The following is a 21,723-nucleotide window of genomic DNA, read 5'->3' as shown; positions in this document are numbered from 1 at the left end:
AAGTTTGATAGGAGATGTTATCCAATATAGTGAAAGACCTCCAGTATAAGAAGAAATATAGAAAATAAGAAGAAGAAAGGCAAGGGCCACTCTTACTGTACAAAGAGGGGCACTGAAAATTGATATAAGACGACGCCTATCAAAGATAGTTGAGTGTCTCTAATGTGGGAATGCGTATGGAGGAGAAGAAAATGTAAGACAATATAAATTCTTTCTACACAAAAAGGGGCACTAGAACTTGATTAGGGATTCATCCTAATCAAGGCACTAGAGTTCCTTTATTGTAAAAGCATTGAAAAAAAAGGAAGAAGAGTAGAGGTGTGATCTTCCCCTATCCCAAATGGGGTATTTATAAGTGAAAAAGGAGGAAAGATGCTTATAAAAATTTTCTAATTTTTTTTCTAATAATATTTTTCATATTTTTTTTTATGGAAAAAAGCTAAAAATAGCTGTTTGTAATAGACAGAACTAAGCTAGCGAAGGGGCATGCCCCATGGCGTGCGTGAGTGGGCACACTGTCTCGCGAGAGGCAAGGGGGCCGATTTGCTTGTTCGGTCGCCAACTCACGTTCATGTTTGATTTTCGACCATAACAGTTCGATTTAGACATTTTTAGGGTTCTCGGGATTATTTTTTGATGTTTTAAACTCAATTTTGTCACTTTCATGGCCTAACAAAACCTCTACAGTCAGTTTCGAGCAATTTAAAGAGTTTTGGAACGGAAATTTTTATAATTTTTGACATCAGTCATCCGCTGACTATTGTCCCTTCGACCACCGTCGCCCGACTACGTTCTTCTAACATATGTCACTTGTTGAGTATGATCCCTCCAACATTTGTCGCATGACTACTACCCTACCAACCAAATGAACAAACCAGAAACCAGCATTCTCTTGAGAACAACTATCATTCATTCTTCAACTATATAATGTGCTCTATACAATGTATATTTGAGCCAACGCCCTCCTCAGAGGAAGGGCATTATTTGTAATCAATAATCAACACTAGCGGATTCATGTTGGTTGGGTAATGCCCCGTGATTTTTTTCCCATTTCAGGAATTTTCTTGTAAAAACTCAGGTGTCTTCCACCCCTCTTGTATCTGTTTGTATTATGGATCTTCGTACGAATTTAAAATGCTAAATTTTATATTTCTATACCGCCACGAATATGCCAGGACACAACATGGATGTAAAATTTAAATATCTTTAACAACTTTATACATAAATACTTAATCTTAATATATTTTAAGTGACTTTTATATTAACATTTTTTGAGCAAGTCGGCATGTGAGCTAATAAGTTGAGTTAGAGCTAAATCAAGCTTGACTGTTTAGCTCATTAAGCTTGGCTCACATGCCATTTATCAAGTCGAGCCCTAAGTTGACTTGACTTACTTACACCGCTAGTGAATGGTGGTCGGTGATGATGTTGGTGGTTAAGAACAGGCGAGAGATGATCGATGGGGCGGTGTCAAGATAGCTGAGTCATAGTGAAAATAATTTTTACTCAAAATTAGACTAATTTACTTTAACTAAAATTGAACTAAAATAATTTTCATTATTATTTTTCATACAACTAAACATTAATATTAATATTTTCAAAACACTAAAAAAAAAAAAACCTTTACACCTACTTTATTTTCAACCAAACGCTTCATTAATAAATGTTATTTGAATGTTTTTTTAAACGTTTTAAAGGCTTCTGAACCACCCTAGTTTTCCTCCGCCCCGAAGCAGAGAAGCTGCTGTCTGCATTCTCTCACCTTACTCGCCGCCAGGAAGCAATATTCTCTACACGCGGATGCTGCCCCTTGGAATGTGAGAAGGAACTCGAAATCATTGCGAAAATGGAATAACGGGAAAGAAGAGGAGGTGATTTGGATGGAAGAAGAACCGACTTGGTTGATGATGCCTCAGCTTCGCCTCCTTGCATCGGATTTCTTCGTTTCCTTCTTGTGGGTTTGGTCTGGATGCCTGCTGAGGTGCTTAGCGTTCTGGTTTTTGGGTTCGGGAAACAGCCCCATTGTTCTTCTCATCAAAGGCTCAATCGCAGTACCCTATCTCGTTTTCTTCGCCTGGGTGGGCAAGACTACAAACGGAGGCTCTTACAACCCGCTTATTGTTCTCTGCTACGCTATATCTGGGAATTTCGCTGTTTTCCTCTTTTCGGTTCTTGCTAGAATTCCTGCTCAAGTATGTTGGTTTTTATTTTTATCAATTTCAACTGCAGTATTCTGTTAGTGAAGCTGTGATGTGTTCTGCCCAATTTGTTCTCTTGTAAGATCATATTCAATTGCATTGTTTTTCATTATTGTTTTATGTCTGTTAATATAACGGGGCTGTCTATTGTTCTTCACGCTGAATAGCTCGTGGAGTAACAAGAGCAAAAGGAATGATGTTACTTCAATGTTTAATTCAAAGTAGGAGTTATGATATCCAGATTTGATAAATCCGATGTAGGATTTAGTAAATACTGATGGTATAAATCCTGAAATATGTTTGTTTGTCCAATTCTTAATCCTTTTAAATCTATGGATTGATTGGTTGCAGCTTGCAGGATTTGGGATGTAGAAGGTTTTGCAATTTTCTCCAATAATTATGTTAATTTCCTTGATCAATGAACTTAATTTAAAGAGTTAGCACGCACTCATGCACAGCGAGCAGCATAATCAATAAAACCTCATAATTAAATGTATGCCAATGATTTTAAACATAATGAGGAAATTATATAACCATTTTGTGTCCCATAGTATTTAACCAAATAATATAAATACAACAATCTTAGAGCAAAAGATTTCATCATTATAACATCAAAAGCCTTTAATTTAAAAAGTAGACAACGGCACTAACTTTGGTCCTTAGTGGACACTTTATAGGTATTCTAACATAAAACAAATATTTAAACTAAAGCAGAATTAAAACAAGGAACAACCGTGACATGAAGCAATCCTCCTCCATATTCTTATACGGTTCACATAGGCTTGTCAATTTGATGGCTTTTATGTCTTCTTAATATTCCTCAAATGGTCTGATGGCCTCCTCCAGTGTGGATGCATTGGTACAAAATGTTTGCAATAGAGTTCTGTCCTCCACCGCACAATGACAATTCATTAAGCCTTGTCCTTGAAAACTTCATGATTATAAGATCATAAATTGTCAGATTAAGGATATGGTTGTAATGGTGAAATTATATAACATATGTATTGGGTAGGAAGTGCAATGCAATGTCGAAACTTTTATAATTAATAAAACACACTAACAAGAAATAATCATATAATATCAGCAATTTTAAAACTATATTCCTGAATTAATACCAACAAAATAAGGTTCACTTGTACCATGCACAAATCACCTTGAAAGACGAGGGTGAAGTTGTCCCTAAATTTGATTTTGAAAATGAGAATTAATAAGAAAACAAATATAATGATATTAGTTTTAACTGGCTATATAAATGAATTGCTTACTACCCAAATTATTGTTACGACTCTTTGTCATAATACCTCATTTTGAAATCACTCCCTAATTGATGCTTTTGAGTCAGGATCATCATCATCATTTTCCTTAATTTCTCGTAAGGTTCGAGTATACCTCATCTATGATTTTGACATGTTAAAATATATATCATTGACATGATGTTCCACCATGAAGTTATATAAGATTCTCAAGCAATGATGATATCTCCATATATTTGTAATGAAAACTAGCATAAATGTTCAGATTTAACTTATGAAAATGATTAAACATTTGTTCTGCATTGTTATATCTGTGTTGTGTTGTACTATGATAATCACTATAATGGTAAATGATAGCCTCTAAAATGTGTGAGGAGCTTATGTATGTTTGCATATCCATAGTCTAAGAAGTATCAATTTGGTCGAATTCGAAAACTATCATAACCCGACCCGGAGACTCGATTTAACGAGGCGGGAACAGAAGGTCAGACGGTTAATACATTTCTCTCAATAACATAAAACTTTTAACAAACTAACATCCAATACATAAATGAAGATACACTTAAACAATTTTCCGTTTGAATATATATATATATATATATATATAAACTAGATCATAAATATTTTCATTTGATCTCCTTATTCTGTAGACAAGTTTTTCTTTCTTAGCCATTAATTTCTCAGAGGATTTACCTAAAATTTTAATTTAATATTTTGAGTTTTCATAATAAACTCAGTGGATAATTATAAATTATAATATAACAGTTAATCACACATAAATACAGTCATGTTTGTTTGCCTTTCTTTTTCAATTATATATACATAAGCATTTAATATAAATGTAAATTTCAATTATATGCCTTTTAATTAATTTTTTCCTATTTAATTGATTCATTTTCCCTTTTCATTTATTGCATAAATCGAGAAATGGTCCAAATTTTATATCTTGGATCTATTGTTCAGAGTGATGGTGAAATAGATGGGGATATTATCAGCAGAATTCAAGTTTGATGGTTGAAGTGGAGGAATGCATCGGGCTTGTTGTGCGATAAAAAAGTATCCCTCAAACTTAAGGGAAAATTCTATAAGATGGTGGTGAGGCCTGCAATGCTTTATGGTGTCGAATGTTGGCCATTAAAAGAGAAGCATAATACTAAGTTAAGTGTGACAGAGATGAGGATGCTCATGTGGATGAGTGGATTTACCCTTAGAGATAAGATTAGAGAGAGTCACCTTAAATGGCTTGGTCACATAAAACGGTGGCCTTCCGATGACCCGGTTTGAAAAGTAGAGGTATTAGATTTGACTTATGTTAAGAAAGGTAAAGACAAACCTAAAAAGACTTCGTTAGAAAACATTAGAAATGATCTTTCTTTATTAGATTTAAACGAGAATTTGACTTTTAATAGGACACAATGGAGAAAAAGAATTCATGTAGCTGACCCCACGTAATGGGATAAAGGCTTGATGTTGTTGTTGTTTTATTTATTACAGGAGCACCGTTTATTTTTTGTACCAATGAAGGTACAACTATTTCCATCTATATTTTTATTTTTCATTTTCTTTTCTATTTAAAGTGAACGAGTACATTGCGTCCCTAGCTAATACTATGAGGAGAATTCTTGTATTTGCATGCATGCACATTATTATACTTTTATTTATAATGATTCGTTTTATTTTTCATTACATACATATTAACAAATATATATACTTTTTACCTATAATGCACCAACACTACTCCTCAAAGACTCATGTATTGTCCGACATATATCTGACACGACATGTGAAGTTTTGTTTCTGCTCCAGGATCGTCCAGGACGATCTGGGATCGTCCTGGGACGATCTGTTGAAATTTGCTCCAGAAATTGCCCAGATTGCTCCAGGTGATTTTTCTCCCAGGATCGGCCAGGCCGATAGGGGCATCGTCCCAGGCCGATCAGTTCAGTGCAAAAGACAGAGAGCAGGAATTTTTGCAGAATTAATTATCGTCCTGAGGATCGTCCAGGGAATCGGCCAGGACGATGGGTTTTTGGTCTGATCGTCCAGGATGATCGAGGCATCGTCCCGGGACGATCAGTGGATGGCACAAGTCAGAGAGCAAGGGGTTTTTGAAAATTAATTATCGTCCTGAATCGTCCTGCGAAATCGTCCCAAGACGATGTGAAATTGGTCTGATCGTCCAGGACGATCGTGAGTATTTTAAAGCTGAAATCAGGTCATTTTGAAGAGAGAGAAAATCAAAATAAATATCTAAAATCAGCCGAGGAGAGAGAAGGTCGAGAGCTAAATTGGAAAAATTGATTTTCGGGCGACGACGGGCCGTTTTCGTCCGTCGTGACAGTTCAGTAAAGAATTGTACGCAAGGTAAGGCACATTCCGCCTTTCTCAATTTTCAGAACGGTGCAATTTGAACGACTTTTCTGTCCGGATTTCATTTTTGTTAGCTAATTTCGTCTGTATTTTCCGACTGGTTCAATTTTTACCGCGTAAGTTTCCGTATGTTGTTGACGTGCCGAGTGTGCACATTTTGGTTATTTTCTGGAGATTTTTGTCCGGGTATTTTTAAATTCGGCGGTGTTTTATTTTGCATGTATTTTTCTGTGATGAGATTAAATGTTGTGGCAGTAGAATTAAAGTCTTGCAATGTTGTTATCTATATTCTGTACGAATTTGGTATTATGTGATTTTTCAGAAAAAATTGTGTAAATTCTGTATACAGCCGTTGTGCTGCCCGATTTTTGTCTGATTTCTGAATTCGTCCGGATTTCTTCTGAATTGATATGCTATCTGTATATGCTATATAAAGGGAGTTATAAGGGGCCTGGATCCTAAGAGATTCAGTTAGTGTCTGGAAAATCTGAAATGAGCTCAATCTGAAATCTGATATCTGTTCTGTTCCGGATCCGATGAATTCTGTTCTGGTGCTATAAGCACATCTGTTCTGGTGCCGTGAGCACATAAGCATATTTGTTCTGGTGCCGTGAGCACAAAGGGAGGCATAAGTGGCTTGCACTTTTTTTTTTATTTTTGTACAGTCATGACTTTTCTCCTTTGTTCTTTTTGTCAGCCATGTACTGTATTTGTAGATGATTGTTTTGAGGAAAAGAAAAATATAGATGATTTGTTCCGCTGCATTTGATGTTTCATTCATTTGATATTTCATAGTAGCTCTGTGAGTCTGTTTTGAGTTGAAATATTTGAAAGAATCAGTTCCGAAGCAAATTCCAAAGTCAGATCCTGGTCTGTTTGTTTGTTTAGCTGGTCGCGGCCCGGTGCGGGCGGGATCCGTCCCGGCGGGTCGGGTCGTGACACGACATACATCCGACATGCCTCCGACACACTGAAAATTGTCCGGTTAAAAAAATATTAAATACAAATTGGATACGCGTGTTTTAAATATTTAATGATTTTTAAAATATAATTTCTTGTATTTAAAATTTTTATTTAAAATATAAAAATTAAATTTCTTATTTCTTATCAACAACATCAAATCAATTGCCCGTACTCAATACCCCATTCATCGAATATTCTCGTTTTGATTTCGCTTTGGCAGGTCACGACTTTGGTTTCGTAACAATGCTCGTTGTCATCTCAACATCGAAGTATGTTGTCGTTACAATATCGATATTTCAAAACCATCTCAACATAAAGTCTGACACTGTCTTGACATTGATGCTTGCCGCTAGCAATTTCTATGCCTACAACTTGACAGTTGATGTATTTGAAAATTAATGAGACTCCATCCATCAATAAATTATATGTTGTAGAGGAGAATGAATGGTGTTAACATATGTTTTGAGGATCATGCATGTGAATAGACATTAAAGTAAAATTAGGAGGATAATGATTCTCCTCTTATAAGAGCAAGAAGTCCATCTAACAAGAAAGTGCGTATGTGTATGTATGCATGTAGACACATTTATGTATACATATATATTAGATCTTTTTGAGTTGATTCAATTTAATAAAGTGAGTCATCCTTGACTTGAAACTAGTTAATTTTGATTTTCAGTCCAATAAAATTCCTGTCCAATAAAATTCGAACAATTTTCTTAGCTTGTTTTGATTTTTTTGGCATAGTTTCCACTTGGATAAATTTTCCCTCAGAAAGGTTATCGCTTTTGGAAACTTGCAATTATACTTTTGTTCATTCACACCGCCACCTACTTTGGTTCAGGTTGTTGGATCAGTTGTTGGAGTTTGGTTAGCTAAGTCAACCTTTCCTGGAGCATTTCATGGGCCAATATTGAATGCTGATATTCACCGAGGAACATTCACAGAGGGATTTCTTACATTTGTAATCGTAATTATTGTTCTAATTTTGAAGAAGAAAGATCTTGGAAGTTCTGCAAAAAGAATCTGGATATCAAGTGTTTCCAAAGTTATTCTTCACCTTCTTGGTTCTGACATTACTGGTGGCATCATGAATCCTGCTACTGTAAGTACCTTGTACTAAAAGGGATTCAAGTTATACCTTTCATTTAATTTATTCTGCTAATTTTCTTACTTTTTTTTTTCTCTCGGTACAAAAGATTTGTTAGTGCAAAAAAACTGTCACTTGTCACATTTATTAAATGATTGTATATGAATTGATAAAAATTGCAATATAGAACAAGAAGTAGGGATATTGCAATTATTTGCTTGGTGATATGGACTTTATTCACTTTTAAGAACTAGAATTTGTTTTCTGTCAAATCCTTCTACAGAATGCATCAGAAGATTTGCTGGAGAATGAAAAATAACAAATAAATCGAAAGAAATCGAGGGAAAGGAAATAACAAATAATAAGATAAATGCGAAGTAAGTTCAATGGGCATGATGAGAACACTAACGCACTCAGTGGGTGTATATGTCTCTCTGCTGCACATGTGAGAGAGAGCTTGACAGCTTGTCATTAAGAGCCTTGCTTCTCTAAGTATTAAAGAGATAAATGATTTCCAAAGAAATTTATATTAGTTATTTCTGTTGTACAGGCCTTTGGCTGGGCATATGCTGAGGGAACGCATGTTTCGAAGGAGCATATATGCGTGTATTGGCTTGCCCCCATTGAAGCAACTGTATTAGGGGTGTGGGCATGCAGTATATTAATTAATCCGTTAAGGTTCAAGTTGCATCATGGAAAAATTTGTGCAGAGTTTAAATTGGACTAAGGTAAAATTTCTCAAATACTTGGCATTCTTCTTTTATTTAATTACCTTTTTGAACATTCCTCTCATAATTATGCTATGCTGTTGGTTGGTGAATTTTTTAATTTTATTTTTGTTCATACATAAAAGCTCTTCTTTCTCATTGATCGATACCTATTTTATGAAAATATTTTCTCCATAAAAAGACAAGCGATAAAAAACATTGTAATTCATCATTGGTCCCATGACTAATATGTGTCGCTGAATCCTCATATAACTTGTCATGCTTCCAAAAAGCCACATGTTTAGCCTCGGAGGTATGTGGTCCATACCATAAGCAGAAAGATCCTTGTTAGCCTAGTGTTGTTGTGGAGTTGGCCTCCTCGGGTATGTTTTTTATTCCATCTTTTGCACATAATTGATTGTTGCCACCTCTGACTAGTGATCAAAATATATTGGCAAGTCTGCAATAATGTTGTGATCTTAATGATAGTGATCATGGGTGGAACCACCTAGTGCCTGGGGGGGGGGGGGAGCCCGGGGGGGGGGGGGTAATTTGTTCCCCTCCATCCTTTTTTTAATTCTTTATTATAGGAGTTTTTAGGCAATTGCCCCCCCTAAAAAAATTAAAATACTATGACCTTTAGGTGATTGCCCCCTAGCAAAAAATTAAACACATTTCATAGAGGTGTAATTTATAACTTTTCCCCCTCTAAGAATTAAGGCTGGTTCCTCCCTTGATAGCGATTGTTTAGAATTAGACAAATATTATGATGCAATTTTTCATCGTCTCAAGTGGAACATTTTGAAACAAATGGCTTGTGAAGAGATAGGATTGTTGCAATTAGTTTGGGGAAAATTCAAATTAATGGGATTTACTGTGCTAAAGCAGGAGTTGTTGGCTGTCGTTGTTCGTTTGTTGGCCACCAATGTTGCATGGTTGTCTGCTAGTAGATAAGCCCATAGACCACCATGCAGAGGAAGAAGACTGGCTTACATCGAGCTGGCGGTAGCTGGTTCGATTCGCTTTACAGCCATTTCAGGATATTTGGATTGTTTCAGACTCTATTTGGTGGAATTTGGACCCTTGTTTGGCCTGTTCAAGCATGCATGGACTTTGCTTGATCTCTCGAAGTTTTTTGGAGGTCAATTAAGCCAATATGGATACATTTTGGTTCGTTGTGATGGCTGATATTATTTATAAATTAGTTGCGAAACTATTATAGAAAATGGAAGTTTTTGAAAGTTTTTATGGTGTTATAAATTTTGCGCTGTAGCCCCTAAAGTTCACTAATGAATTTGATTGTGAAGAATTCACTATCATACATTTTTTTGAAAATAATAAAAAAAATTATAGCCAAACTAAAGTCTGATAGAAGTCTGAAAAACTAAGATGTGCAAAACTGTTTTCGGATTCTAAGATTTCCTTCAAATTTGTTACATTGTTTATAACCCTATTCATAAAAGCACTGCAAAATCTGATATTTGCTTGTTCTTGGAATTCCTTTCCATCAGTGTTGATTTTAGAGCTTCAATGGAGCCTCTTTTCAACCTGGAGTGGTTTAAGTTGATTTTGTAGCCAATGAAGATTAGAAGATTGATTAAGGTTTTGTTTGGGATGATTTTTTTATTGCTTCTTAAAATAACTATTCAGTATAAAAGTTAAAATTTTTGTACTAAAAAGTTACTTTAAGAAACAATAAAAAATTCATCCCAAACGAAGTCTAAACATGTTTCTCATTTGTGAATTTTCCTTGTGACAAACAACTTTTCCTCCAGATTGGCCCATTTTTAATGAATTTTGTTTACTCGGCTGTTTGGCAGATATGGCGGGAACTTCTAATCCTAAACCAAGTATGTGGAAGAATATGCTACAATCTTCTTTATACTTAACGTCCTTCCGTACGTGATTTCATCTCGTCAAATATACATTAAAGGCTGAATGATCTCCTAAGTCAAAGTTTGATGTTCAGGTTTTATTTTTTCTCTCTTTTTAATTTTTTTCAGGGTGATAATTTTATCTAGCAATGCTACACTCCTGCAATAGAATATTAAGCTTATGTGAATGCCTATTTGTCTTATATTAAGCTTCGTTGGAACAGTTTTAGATTTTTTTTTTTCTTGCTTTCAAAAAAAATTTTTAATTAAAAAACAGCTTTATAAAACAGTAATTTTTGCCATCCCAAACAAAACATAAGTAAAAAATATTGCATATTTATATATAGTATATGTGAAAACATTGATGAATTGGCCTCATCAAGTCTACGTGGCAATTATGTGGACTAACCCTGCCATGTGTCAATCTCCAAAGAGGCCACATCATAATCTTGAGGCAACTCAAAGAATTTTAATTTAAATCCTAAAATAATATGAAAGTCAACATGAAGTACTATATTCAAAAGACAAATTTATGTCATAATATAATTACATTTTGCCATAAATATGCTCATGAAAATTTATTTTATTTGTAAAAGTGATCCATGTACGCATTAATACAATTTTTATTTCGCCTTCTATGATAATAGCCTTGTTGATTACAAATATATATTTTAATATTTTATCCAAAATTTAATGTTTTTATATATTCTCTAAATTGAAATCACGTGATTTCTTATTGTGTAAACATGATAAAAATATCTCACGTTCATTTTCAAAGCTTGATTATCTTAATGAAAATAGATAGAATATTGATACATCATTTGATCAATATAAATCTCGAGATAATATTCAAATTGTAATATTTTAAAATTAAATTCATGATCATAAGAACTCTAATGCCAACAAACTTATAATATAAGTAAATGTCAAATGTCTTGACAATACAAATCTATCGATATAACAAATAATCTGAGTAAGTCAAAATAAATTCAAATCAAGCACTTGAGTCATATTTAAAATTTTTTAAATATTAATTGAAAGACCAAATGATATCTAAATATTACATGTTTATAGTCAAATCGAGCAACTCAATTAGATAAATCTAATTAGCCCAAGTCACTTGATTGTTACGTCAGTAAGATACTCAAATGTTGGATAAGTAAACTATAATGAGGGGATCAATATTAATCTTTCGATGAAGTGTTTTAGATTTTGACAAAATTTATCAAAAGGCCTCTTTAAAAAAAAACCTATAAATGAGATATTAATTTTAATAATAGGGAGCGTTCAAGAGATGAGACAGATAAAAAACTCAATACAATTACAGCCCTCCTTAACATCGAATCATGTTGTTGGGCTTTAATTCTCCATCTATGGACACCCAATTTTCATAATCTCTATAATATGAATTAGATAATTATTGTCAATTGTGTATAATCCTATTCTTCAATTGTGCATAAAACAACATTCTTTGAATTTTATATTATATAGAGGATTATTACAATTGGATCAATTTGCATGTTTTTCTTGCATTCTTAAATGTTTCATATAAAAAATTATGGTTACTCATAAATTTTATCTGCATGTGCTGAATTTTTATAAAAAATAATATAGCAAGTATAATCTTACCAAATTTATTTTTATTTTGTATCTTGATTTTTTTAAAAAAAGTAATATTTAAATGGAAAAGTGATTGAAAATGTCTTGAAATTTTATGAAAATTTTGATAGATTTTCAATAAAGGAGCCTTTGGAGTTTAAAGGATCTATAAATATATTTTCAAACATACTTTAAAAATAAACATTGCATGCAACAGTTCTCTTGTATAGATTTGTTGGGTGACGGAAGCTTCGTTCCCTGTCCCATTACCGTATGCTCTCATCCCTTTCTCTACTTTTCCATCTCTCTTTCTGTATTCTTCTCTGTTGCTTCTTTTTTCTTGCTTGGAACAAGGATCAGCTCTCCACAGTGATCCAGGCCTGTAATGGTTCTTTCCCTCCTCGCCGCACTCTTCTCTCTCGTCCTCTATAGTTCTTCCATGGCAGAGCTAACAAGGTTCTTCCACCCAGCAAAATCCGACGGTACTCTCAGCCTATTGGCCATTGGTGATTGGGGGAGAAATGGAACTTTCAACCAATCTCTAGTTGCCTATCAGGTCGGCATCTCTCTCCTCTCTCTCTCTACTCTCCATTCATGCATTTCTTAGTTTTTATTTTTTCTTTCTTTCTGTTTTATATTTTTTTTTCGATGAATTAGAAGAGTTATTTGTTGCCATAAGAGGGATGTTTGGCTATAAGTATGATTTAATTCAAGCAGGATTAATAAATCCAATAAATTTTGATTTAATAAATCATAATAGGATTAAAATCTAAAAAATATGTGATGGGATGAATCATAAATTTTATAAAATATTAATAAACTATTTGTTTATCTATTTCGTGATTTAAGATTTATGAGAGAGAAATCTTTCAATTCTTTTCTGATTTATCTAACTAGCTGTTTGGCTATAACTAAAATTTAACAGATCCGCGTACAAATTTAGATTTAGTAAATCTAACTTCATCGGATTAAAATTCATATTATTTATTTCAGAATTTAAGATTTGTGTGAGGGTTAAATTCTTAAATTCATATGATGGGATTTAACAGATCAGGGTTAAAGCTGGATTTATCAAAACCAATAAGGTTTAAAATCCTCAAATTTTGTTGGGTAGTATTTAAGGAAAAGCTAGCTTAATCCTGCTTAAAATAGGAATATCAAACCGCCTCAAATAATTTTGTTATTTCCATTTATTCATTTTCTTTTGATTAATTGCCTGCAAAGAAGTAAGGTTTATAGCTGTTTTAGTAGCTGTAGGATTCAATAAATCTTATGGGAACCACTAATATGTGCAGTAACTCTTCTTAAAAATAAAAAATATGGATTGAAATGAGAATAGCTCTTCATATGTATCCTTACCTCTTCTAATCATTTTAATCGATATTTTTCTTCTCTCAGTGCCTTATATTGTTACAGATACAATCATTAATTATATCTTGAAAAAAAAAAGAATAAGCTGTTAAACTTTTTAAATTTATAGGGAGCAAATTTTGCCATGTGAAGAAAGCACCTTGCATATATTTAGATTTTGTTTGGGACATCTTCTTATTATTTTTTAAAACAGTTTTTTAGTACAAATATTTTTAATTCAAAATTTTTTTTACTAAAAAACTGCTTTAAAAAGAAATAAAAAAACTGTCTCAAAGAAACCTTAATCCCAGGAAACTCTTATATTGTTCATTGTATTTTCTTCACAATGAAATGATACCAAAATGTATAATGGTAGAAGTAGGAAAGAGAGAACCATTAAAAAATTGAACGGATCTGTATAAAATTCTCGTGTGTTTTTATTCGTTGATCTTCTTTTTTATTTTTTTTTCGTTTTTTTGAGTTATTATTTGAATTACAACTCTTTCAAGTTTTGCTCATTTCCCACATCAAAGGATGACTAATTTGAATCATTCCAGCTTTAATCAGATCAAGAAGCCTAACAAGAAATTTGTGATTGATAGATGGGAGTGATTGGGGAAGAACTTGACATTGATTTTATAATATCAGTCGGCGATAATTTCTATGAAAGCGGACTGAGAGATGTTGATGACATATCATTTGAAGAATCCTTCAGCAAAATCTACACAGCTAAGAGCCTTCAGAAGCAGTGGTATAGTGGTAAGTATATATTAGAAACTTGAAGCTTCAAAAAATAGAAAATTTTTCAGTTTCAATAATCTCATGTATTTATATTTTTTTTCAATTGGATTTTTCATTAGTTCTTGGAAATCATGATTATAGAGGTAATGCGATGGCTCAGTTAGATCCTATACTCAGACAGATTGATAGCCGCTGGCTCTGCATGAGATCATTTGTTGTAGATGCAGGTAGAGAACATTACAAATTAGCTCTGATTATGTAACTGTAATTGAAAAATATGTTAAAAAAAGGAATAGAAAAACTTCTTAATTCTCATCTAATTATTTCTTTATGATTAGAGATTGCAAATTTCTTCTTCTTGGATACAACACCATTTGTCAAGAAGTACTGGAAGAATCCTAAGAAGAATCAGTATGATTGGAGGGAGGTGGCTCCCAGGAAAAGATACATTTCCAGCCTTTTGAAGGTATCCTAAATAGCCAGATAAAGGCAAGAGTAAATGATTAAAATGATATTTTGATTTTTTACATGCGTCTATTTTCATATCAAATTTTTTGAAGGATTCAATACACGATTTCGTTTGGGATGAATGCAATTTTTTATAAAAGTAGTTATAAAGTTGTTGTGCAAAAAATAGTTATTTGAAAGTTACTTTAAAAAACAATTTTAAGTATAAAAAATTCTTGAAAGCAGCGATAAGGTAATAGCTAAACAGGATTATGGTTGAGATTTGAAAAATAAAACACTAAGAAAGTTGTGCAAATTAAATAGGCACATAGGCTTCATTTGGGACGCTTTTTTACGGTTTCTTAAACCAACTTTATATTAAAATTTTTTAATATTTATATTAAAAAATTGCTTAAAGAAGCAGTAAAAAAGTAGTCCCTAATGAAACCTTAGTCTGTAGTTTTATCAAATTTATATCAGTTTGGACTTGTGGTCAGCTTAATTTATCATTTCCTTCAATCGATAATAGTACATGGAAGCTTTCTATGGGAGGAATTAAAACTTTTTAGGATTAATCTTGTGCGACTGTTAGGTAGTAAGATTATAACTCTAAAAAGTTTAAACATGAAAATTTTCCTACAACTAATAGTAGTCAAAGTTGAACCTATATAAAAAAAAAATAGCATTAAAATCAATGCATTTAACCCTAGTGAGCAATATTTGTTCTCTTTCTATATATATGCAAGCAGGACTTGGAGATAGCACTGGGAGAGTCAGCTGCAACATGGAAGATTGTTATTGGTCATCACACACTGAGAAGCGTTAGTGAACACGGAGAAACTCCTGAACTTGTCAAGTTGCTTCTACCTATGCTCATTGTAAGAAACAATTTTCATATTTATTTACTATTAATTAAGACTATGGCAAATGCATCTAATTATAATGTTTGTTTATTATTACAGAATTATGGTGTTGATATGTACATCAATGGTCATGATCATTGTCTTCAGCACATCAGCAGTACTGACAGGTAAAGATATAAGTTTTATTTGTGACAATTTTCTTTTTGCTTCTTAAAGCGGCTTTATAATACAAAATTTTACATGAGAACGTTGTTGTTGTTTCAGCTTTATTCACTTTTTGACAAGCGGAGGGGGCTCAAAAGCTTGGAGAGGAATCATAATGCCGACGATGGAGAATCTTCAGTTCTTTTACGATGGTCAAGGATTTGTCTCTCTTCAATTGAGTGCAACTGATGCAAAGATCAAATTCTATAATGTTTTTGGTGATGTTTTGCATGAATGGAAAATTACAAAGGAGTTCTATGACTATATTGTTTAAGGAATTGAATGTATTCCCTTACTGGATGGTGGGTGATCATACCTTTCTGTTCGCTTTAAGAATTAAATTAAAAAAATAGCTAGCGTGTGATGAAAAGTCACCTCATTATTTTTGGACATAAAAGAAGAATAAAGTCCTGAAAGTATGTACAGTCATTGGAAGTAGATTATGCATATATAATGCCAAAGGCATGAAGCTTGTCATGAAGGTGTAGCATTCATCAGAGCTTGAGTTGATACAAAAAACGAGGCCCATGCATCTTCTCTGCTACCGTTTTCCATGAAAAATCTCTCTTGATATGCACTCGATGGTCAGCTGCAAGCCATATATATGGCTGGTTACTGCTGTGTTAATAATTCATTTAGGATTAGAATGGACTACAAATGTTTGTGAAAGTGAAATATTAGCCTTCTTCAGCTCAATTAATGCACTGAAGAGGGGAAAAGTGGCATTTTTATGACAATTAATTATAACATTGAATGCTTTGGAATCAGCTGATAAGTCTACAACTTAGTACACGTAAATTGTACATCTGATTCATCCATCGTTGTTTAGTTTGGTTGGTAGATGAGTATAGTTCCCAGTATATTTGAGAACCTTCTAACCCGTGCTCGATTCCCTTTGAGCTGTAGTGCCTCTTAAGTGGGGCCCATTCAAGTATGTGCTAAGAGGTTTTTGGGATGAGTGACTTTTTTAGATCAACCGAGGATTAGTCATGCTGTCAAACCCCCTTTTGGAGGCGTCAGGTGGATATCCCGTTCCCAACAAAAAAAAAAAAACTTGCACAACTGATTCGAACTATGATAAATTGCGAACCATTTCTTCAATTCATTTCTCCTATCATTGTATGCAGAGGATTCTATAAATCCTTGACCTGATCAGAGATATTCCAAATTTATATATATATAAAAAAAGATTGTATTTGATATACTTCATTTGAAGCACCCAACGGCTAGAAACTCGTGTATTCATTCATTAATTTTACACTCTTTAATACTTTTAAATAAACAACTCATAAATGCAGCACTCGGGGGATATAATTGTAAACTTTTGTATCAAATTGTTTACATTCCAAGTTTAGGCAATTGAAATGTTCAGAATTTTTTTCTTTTTTTATGTAATTGGTTTATGATAATGCGCTGGTAAATTATTTTAGAAAATTTTAAAAATATTGATATAATTTTATAATAGCAATAATATATAAAAGTGTGATAGTAATATTTATATTAAAAAATATGGTTAATATTATATATGGTCATAAAAAACTGACCCAAGATAATTTTATTCCATTAATAGATGTTCTCCTTCAAATTATGAGCTGTATATCAAAAAGATTTTTTATTTATTTATTTTATGATATTATTGACGCCATTTTCATTTTTAGACTGTAAGATATTATTGGCGGCATTACTATTCCCACATGGAAGAGTAATCATTCCCATCGACGTGGAGCTCTGATGGGAGGACCGGCGCCGGCCCAGGCGGGTTCACTCACAATCGCGACCTGTTAGAAGGGGATGAAACAAAAACTTTTGGGTGGAGAGGCTTCACAGACCATAACCTAGCATTCAATATTGCAATGCTGAGATTAACGGTCACGATTTCTAAGTCACTACGCCACGTGGTGGTCATACTTCATCTGGAGATATGTACTTCAGTACCCGATCGCTCTCCGCCCTCCTCTTTAAATTCCCATCGGTTCGAGATCAGTACGCGTCTCTGTGATTTTTCTCCTCTCCGAGGGATTGCTGTTTCAAGGTGAGATTGCACGCACCTTTGGCTCATTTTATAGATTTAGGGTTTTTTGATTTTGTGTCTCCTCGATTCTCAATAATCTATATTATTACTAACCCTTCAAAGCTTGCAAAGGATGTCCAACAAATCCTGCACTGTTGAGTTTGATGGTGCTTGCAAAGGAAATCCTGGAAAAGGAGGTGCTGGAACAGTTATACGCAATTCCAGGGGAGATGTGGTGGGTATTTATTTCAAGTTTAAGATATTGCATTACATGATTTTGATTGAGTTTAACAACTCAACTGTTTTTTTGCGTCTCTTTGTTGAAGGTTGCTCGCGTGAACAAGCCTTTGGGTTTCACTACCAATAATATTGTAGAATATGAGGGCTTGATTATAGGAATGGAGAAAGCTACTTAAATGGGCTACAAAGAGATTCACGCAAGGGGTGATTCACAACTTGTCTGTAAACAGGTAGGATGTTCAATTTCCTTGCTCTCAGTTATGGTCTATATGGTCTAATTTTCTTCGGAAATCCTTCATTACAAATTATATGTGGGTTTGTTATATGATATATGTTTTTGATTTTGACTTATTTTTTATTTCCTGTATGTAACTGGCTTTTGTCAAGTACTGCAGGTTGATGGAAGTTGGAAAGTCGGAAGCAGTAACCTGATTGAACTTAGCCAAAGGGTCAATGATCTGGTCGGAGGGCTGGACGAATTTGATATCAGCCATGTTCCAAGGGTAAATTAATGTTAAAAACATAGAAAAGTAGTTTAGACATTCTTATAATTATGTAGGAGTGGATTGATCTTCTTCATAATCATTATGCCAGCTTTGCATTGTTGCACTATCGCTAAATGTTTAAAATAAACATAAATATATATTAAAATTCATCATTTTTAACCTTAAGACATTGCTTGCGTTTTGAATCTCCTTAGGAGTACAACACTGAAGCCGATGAAGAAGCAAACAAGGCCGCCTACGGCTGAGGTTAGTGCATGGGTACCTACCACCCTTTAATTTGCATTTTTTTTATATCAGAATTGCTGTTTTGGATGATTTGACAGAGTGGAAAGCTGAATGTGGCTAATGAATGTGTTTGGGGCTTTACTATAATGTTTTATAAATTTGATTATAGAACTGTTATAAGCTTCGTTTAGGACGGTGGTTTTCTTGCTGCTTCCTAAAATAATTTTTTTACCACAAAAATTTTAGAAAGTTGTTTAAAGAAGCAATAAGAAAGTCATTCCAAACGATGTGTATTATAATTCTGGAACAAATAAAATTGATTATATGTTTATCTTGCCTCATATTGTGAGAATAGAAAATTTATTCAGATTTTATAAATGCAGGTGGGGTAAAGCTTTCATGGAGTCTCCATTAGCAGAGCAACAATAACAGGATTCACTTGTTAATACCATACTACTACTTTGTTAATACTTCTCTATCCCATATAGGGGCTGTTTGGTTGTCTGAAAATAAAAAATACAGTGTAAAGTAAATACAGTGTAAAGTAAATGGAATGTAAATTAAATGTAGTGCATTATGAATACTTTGCACCTGTTTGATTGTCTGCAAAAGCTTTACCCCACTTATATGGGATAAATACTCTGGTTTGATAAATCCAGAGTAAAGTAAAAGTGGTTTTTTATAATAATTTATTCTAGCATTACAACTATTGCATTTATAAAAATAATGTATTTATAATAATTAACATTATTTGATGTTATAAAATATAAATCACTGTATTCATTTATTGCACGATCTTATTATAATTTTTTTTATTATAAGATATAAAATTATTCTGTGTATTAATTTAGCAGTGTGTTGCAATAGATGAAAATATACTTGTGTTAGAGAGAATTTTTAATCTAAAATTCTTTGAAAATTTAAATTTTTTATGTTTCAAGTAATATTTTTACGAAAAAATTTGAAAAAAATTAAATTTTCAATATGATTTTTTTCTTTAATTTAGCAAAAAAAAAAAAAAAAAAAAATCGTTTAGCAATCAATAAAATAACATGATTTCCATTCATAACATGTAAACAACAATAATGAAAATTTACAAATAAAAGACATGATAAAAAAATACCCATAAAAATTTTTCCTCTTAGGCTTTGAATTACCGTTCATCTCTGTTTGTGTCGAATTCATAGCAAAATTCTAGAAATGACCAAACAGTCAATTTAACTACTGATTTTTAATTGAACTGAAAATTCGTAGATATCAAACATGCACAAAGATAATTGAACATGTAAAGGCTTCAAAGAGTTCCATTAGAAATGTCTGAACCAAAAAATATGGACAATTTAATTGGTTCTTCTTAACTTATTGTAAATTTAAATCAAAACTATAGAAATTGTTATTCTTTCGGCATGCTCCCCTGTTTTTGAGAGCATGTTTCTGCATGATCTAAAAGAGAAAGAATCTTCTTCAATCAACATTGAAGATATGTCACTGGATTCCTGCTCTGCTCTCTGAGGATACATTTATGGTTCCATAAATCAAGAAGAATTTTTGAAGCACAGGCTCTCATTGCTTGGTACAGCTAATAAGTATGATATTGCGACACTAAAGGATTGCTGCGAGGAGAGCCTTCTTGAGGATCGAACGCTAGTAATGTTCTTGAGAGGCTCCAAGCCGCTTGGCTTTACCAGCTTAACAAGCTAAAGAAATGGTGTCTGATGTATTTATTTGATATGCTGACAGAGACTTTAAACTGAATATGTTCCAAGAAATGATCACTTTATGGAGGCCTGCCTGATGGTTATAATTTTCAGTTGAATATATTCCAAAAAAGCCAGGAAACTGCAAAAAAAAACATTAATAGAAATCTGCAAAATAACAGGAGCAACACAAGGAAAAAAGCAGAAGCAAATTTGAATTCATCAATTAAAGTTCAGCTTATTAGTGAAAATGACAGTATTAAGGAAGTCTGCCATCAACAAACCCAAAAAAGCAACATTAAAGAAAAAGCCCATATTCACAAGAGTATTGAACCTGATAGGAATATAGATATGAACAACAAAAAATGACCAAAAAAGAGAAAAGAAGCTGCCAATAATACTCAAGATATCATAAAAACAAACCAAATAGCAAACAAAATGGTTTCCATCCAACTGAATAGTCCAATCAATACTAAAGATAGGACGACAAATATCAATATAGTGTAAATGGCAAAGCTCACAGGTAAAAAAACATTGACTGGAGGTAACATATTCATTATATTCCATGTAATTAGCATTCAAATCGCCCCAATAGCACCACCACTAGAAAATATGAAGTAAAAACCTGACAAGAAAACCAAAATACCAAACAAAAAATTGATAATTGCTCGAGTGAGTAGTACCCAAACAATCATGAAGCCAAAAGCCCATCTGCCACTCAATTCTCCTAAATAGCCAACTAACACACCACTAAAAACAACTGTAAAAGCCATAGCTAATACAACACAAACAAATCAACAGACAATCACTGTCAAAAAAGATATTAATACAATGATTAAACTGAACACCAAACTAGAGATGATAGAAATTCAACAAATATTCATATAAATAGAGCATTAGAAATTCAACGAAGCTATGATATGAGGTAAACTTGACAGGTTCGGGTCAGACGTGGTCACAGGTTGGGCACTTACATGACGACACCGAAGAAACACACAAGCGCGATGTTCCCGGATTAACCAGGGTTGGTTTCAGATTTTCGGGCTAACTGGAACCTGACCCGGTTTTATAAATGGGTCGGAATCTTGAACTCGAATCCGACCCGTTTCTCAAACGGGTTGATCATAACCTAATTTTTTTTTGGTCTAATTTTTTGGATTGTGTCAAATATTGACACTTTTAGAAGCACTCTCCAAGTTAAGATAGAGTACCCAGCAATAATGAGAATTGATCATTACTCTCTTACTCTCTTCATATATATATATATATATATAAGTGTGATAATAATATTTATATACTGCATATGGTCATAAAAAAACTGTCCCAAGATAATTTTATTCAATTAATAGACGTTCTACTTCAAATTATAAGCTATATCAAGGCTT

General features: G+C 33.2%; 2 protein-coding genes and 1 long non-coding RNA gene across 6 annotated transcripts; all 3 read left to right on the top strand.

Moving 5' to 3' along the window:
- Positions 1-1,732: 1,732 nt before the first annotated feature.
- LOC110100871 (purple acid phosphatase 17) lies at positions 1,733-16,009 on the top strand. 4 transcript variants are annotated; one of them, XM_020828579.2, is made up of 11 exons: positions 1,733-2,192; positions 7,629-7,889; positions 8,425-8,602; positions 10,402-10,550; positions 12,272-12,610; positions 14,007-14,163; positions 14,265-14,372; positions 14,484-14,611; positions 15,342-15,470; positions 15,555-15,622; positions 15,720-16,009. In XM_020828579.2, the coding sequence occupies exons 5-11, from the start codon at positions 12,440-12,442 to the stop codon at positions 15,931-15,933; spliced, it is 975 nt and encodes a 324-aa protein (XP_020684238.1). In that variant the 5' UTR covers positions 1,733-2,192; positions 7,629-7,889; positions 8,425-8,602; positions 10,402-10,550; positions 12,272-12,439; the 3' UTR covers positions 15,934-16,009. The 4 variants fall into 4 exon arrangements, with proteins under 4 accessions (XP_020684238.1, XP_020684239.1, XP_028555226.1 ...); XM_020828580.2 differs by lacking the exons at positions 1,733-2,192; positions 7,629-7,889; positions 8,425-8,602; positions 10,402-10,550 and having other exon boundaries at positions 11,455-12,610; XM_028699393.1 differs by lacking the exons at positions 1,733-2,192; positions 7,629-7,889; positions 8,425-8,602; positions 10,402-10,550 and having other exon boundaries at positions 12,485-12,610; positions 13,972-14,163.
- LOC110100842 (probable aquaporin SIP2-1) lies at positions 1,908-8,601 on the top strand. The gene is made up of 3 exons (XM_020828535.1): positions 1,908-2,192; positions 7,629-7,889; positions 8,425-8,601. Exons 1-3 carry the CDS (start codon positions 1,908-1,910, stop codon positions 8,599-8,601), a joined length of 723 nt encoding a protein of 240 aa, XP_020684194.1.
- A 2,293-nt stretch (positions 16,010-18,302) lies between the features above and the next one.
- Positions 18,303-19,151, top strand: LOC110100873. Its single transcript, XR_002303591.2, has 3 exons — positions 18,303-18,413; positions 18,611-18,662; positions 19,025-19,151. It is a non-coding gene; the product is annotated as an uncharacterized LOC110100873 (long non-coding RNA).
- The last annotated feature ends 2,572 nt before the right edge of the window (positions 19,152-21,723 follow it).

Source organism: Dendrobium catenatum, unplaced genomic scaffold (genome assembly GCF_001605985.2).
Source record: "Dendrobium catenatum unplaced genomic scaffold, ASM160598v2 fragScaff_scaffold_1271, whole genome shotgun sequence".
Classification (NCBI taxonomy): domain Eukaryota; kingdom Viridiplantae; phylum Streptophyta; class Magnoliopsida; order Asparagales; family Orchidaceae; genus Dendrobium; species Dendrobium catenatum.
This window is presented reverse-complemented; position numbering and strand designations above follow the sequence as displayed.

Bases quoted from the DNA above. Each gene is read 5' to 3' on its own strand.
- LOC110100842 (XM_020828535.1), top strand. From the start codon at position 1,908: ATGCCTCAGCTTCGCCTCCTTGCATCGGATTTCTTCGTTTCCTTCTTG. The intron at 2,193-7,628 runs GTATGTTGGTTT...ACTTTGGTTCAG, and splicing joins TTGCTAGAATTCCTGCTCAA to GTTGTTGGATCAGTTGTTGG. The intron at 7,890-8,424 runs GTAAGTACCTTG...TCTGTTGTACAG, and splicing joins GCATCATGAATCCTGCTACT to GCCTTTGGCTGGGCATATGC.
- LOC110100871 (XM_020828579.2), top strand. From the start codon at position 12,440: ATGGTTCTTTCCCTCCTCGCCGCACTCTTCTCTCTCGTCCTCTATAGT. The intron at 15,471-15,554 runs GTAAGAAACAAT...TTATTATTACAG, and splicing joins TGCTTCTACCTATGCTCATT to AATTATGGTGTTGATATGTA. The intron at 15,623-15,719 runs GTAAAGATATAA...TTGTTGTTTCAG, and splicing joins CACATCAGCAGTACTGACAG to CTTTATTCACTTTTTGACAA.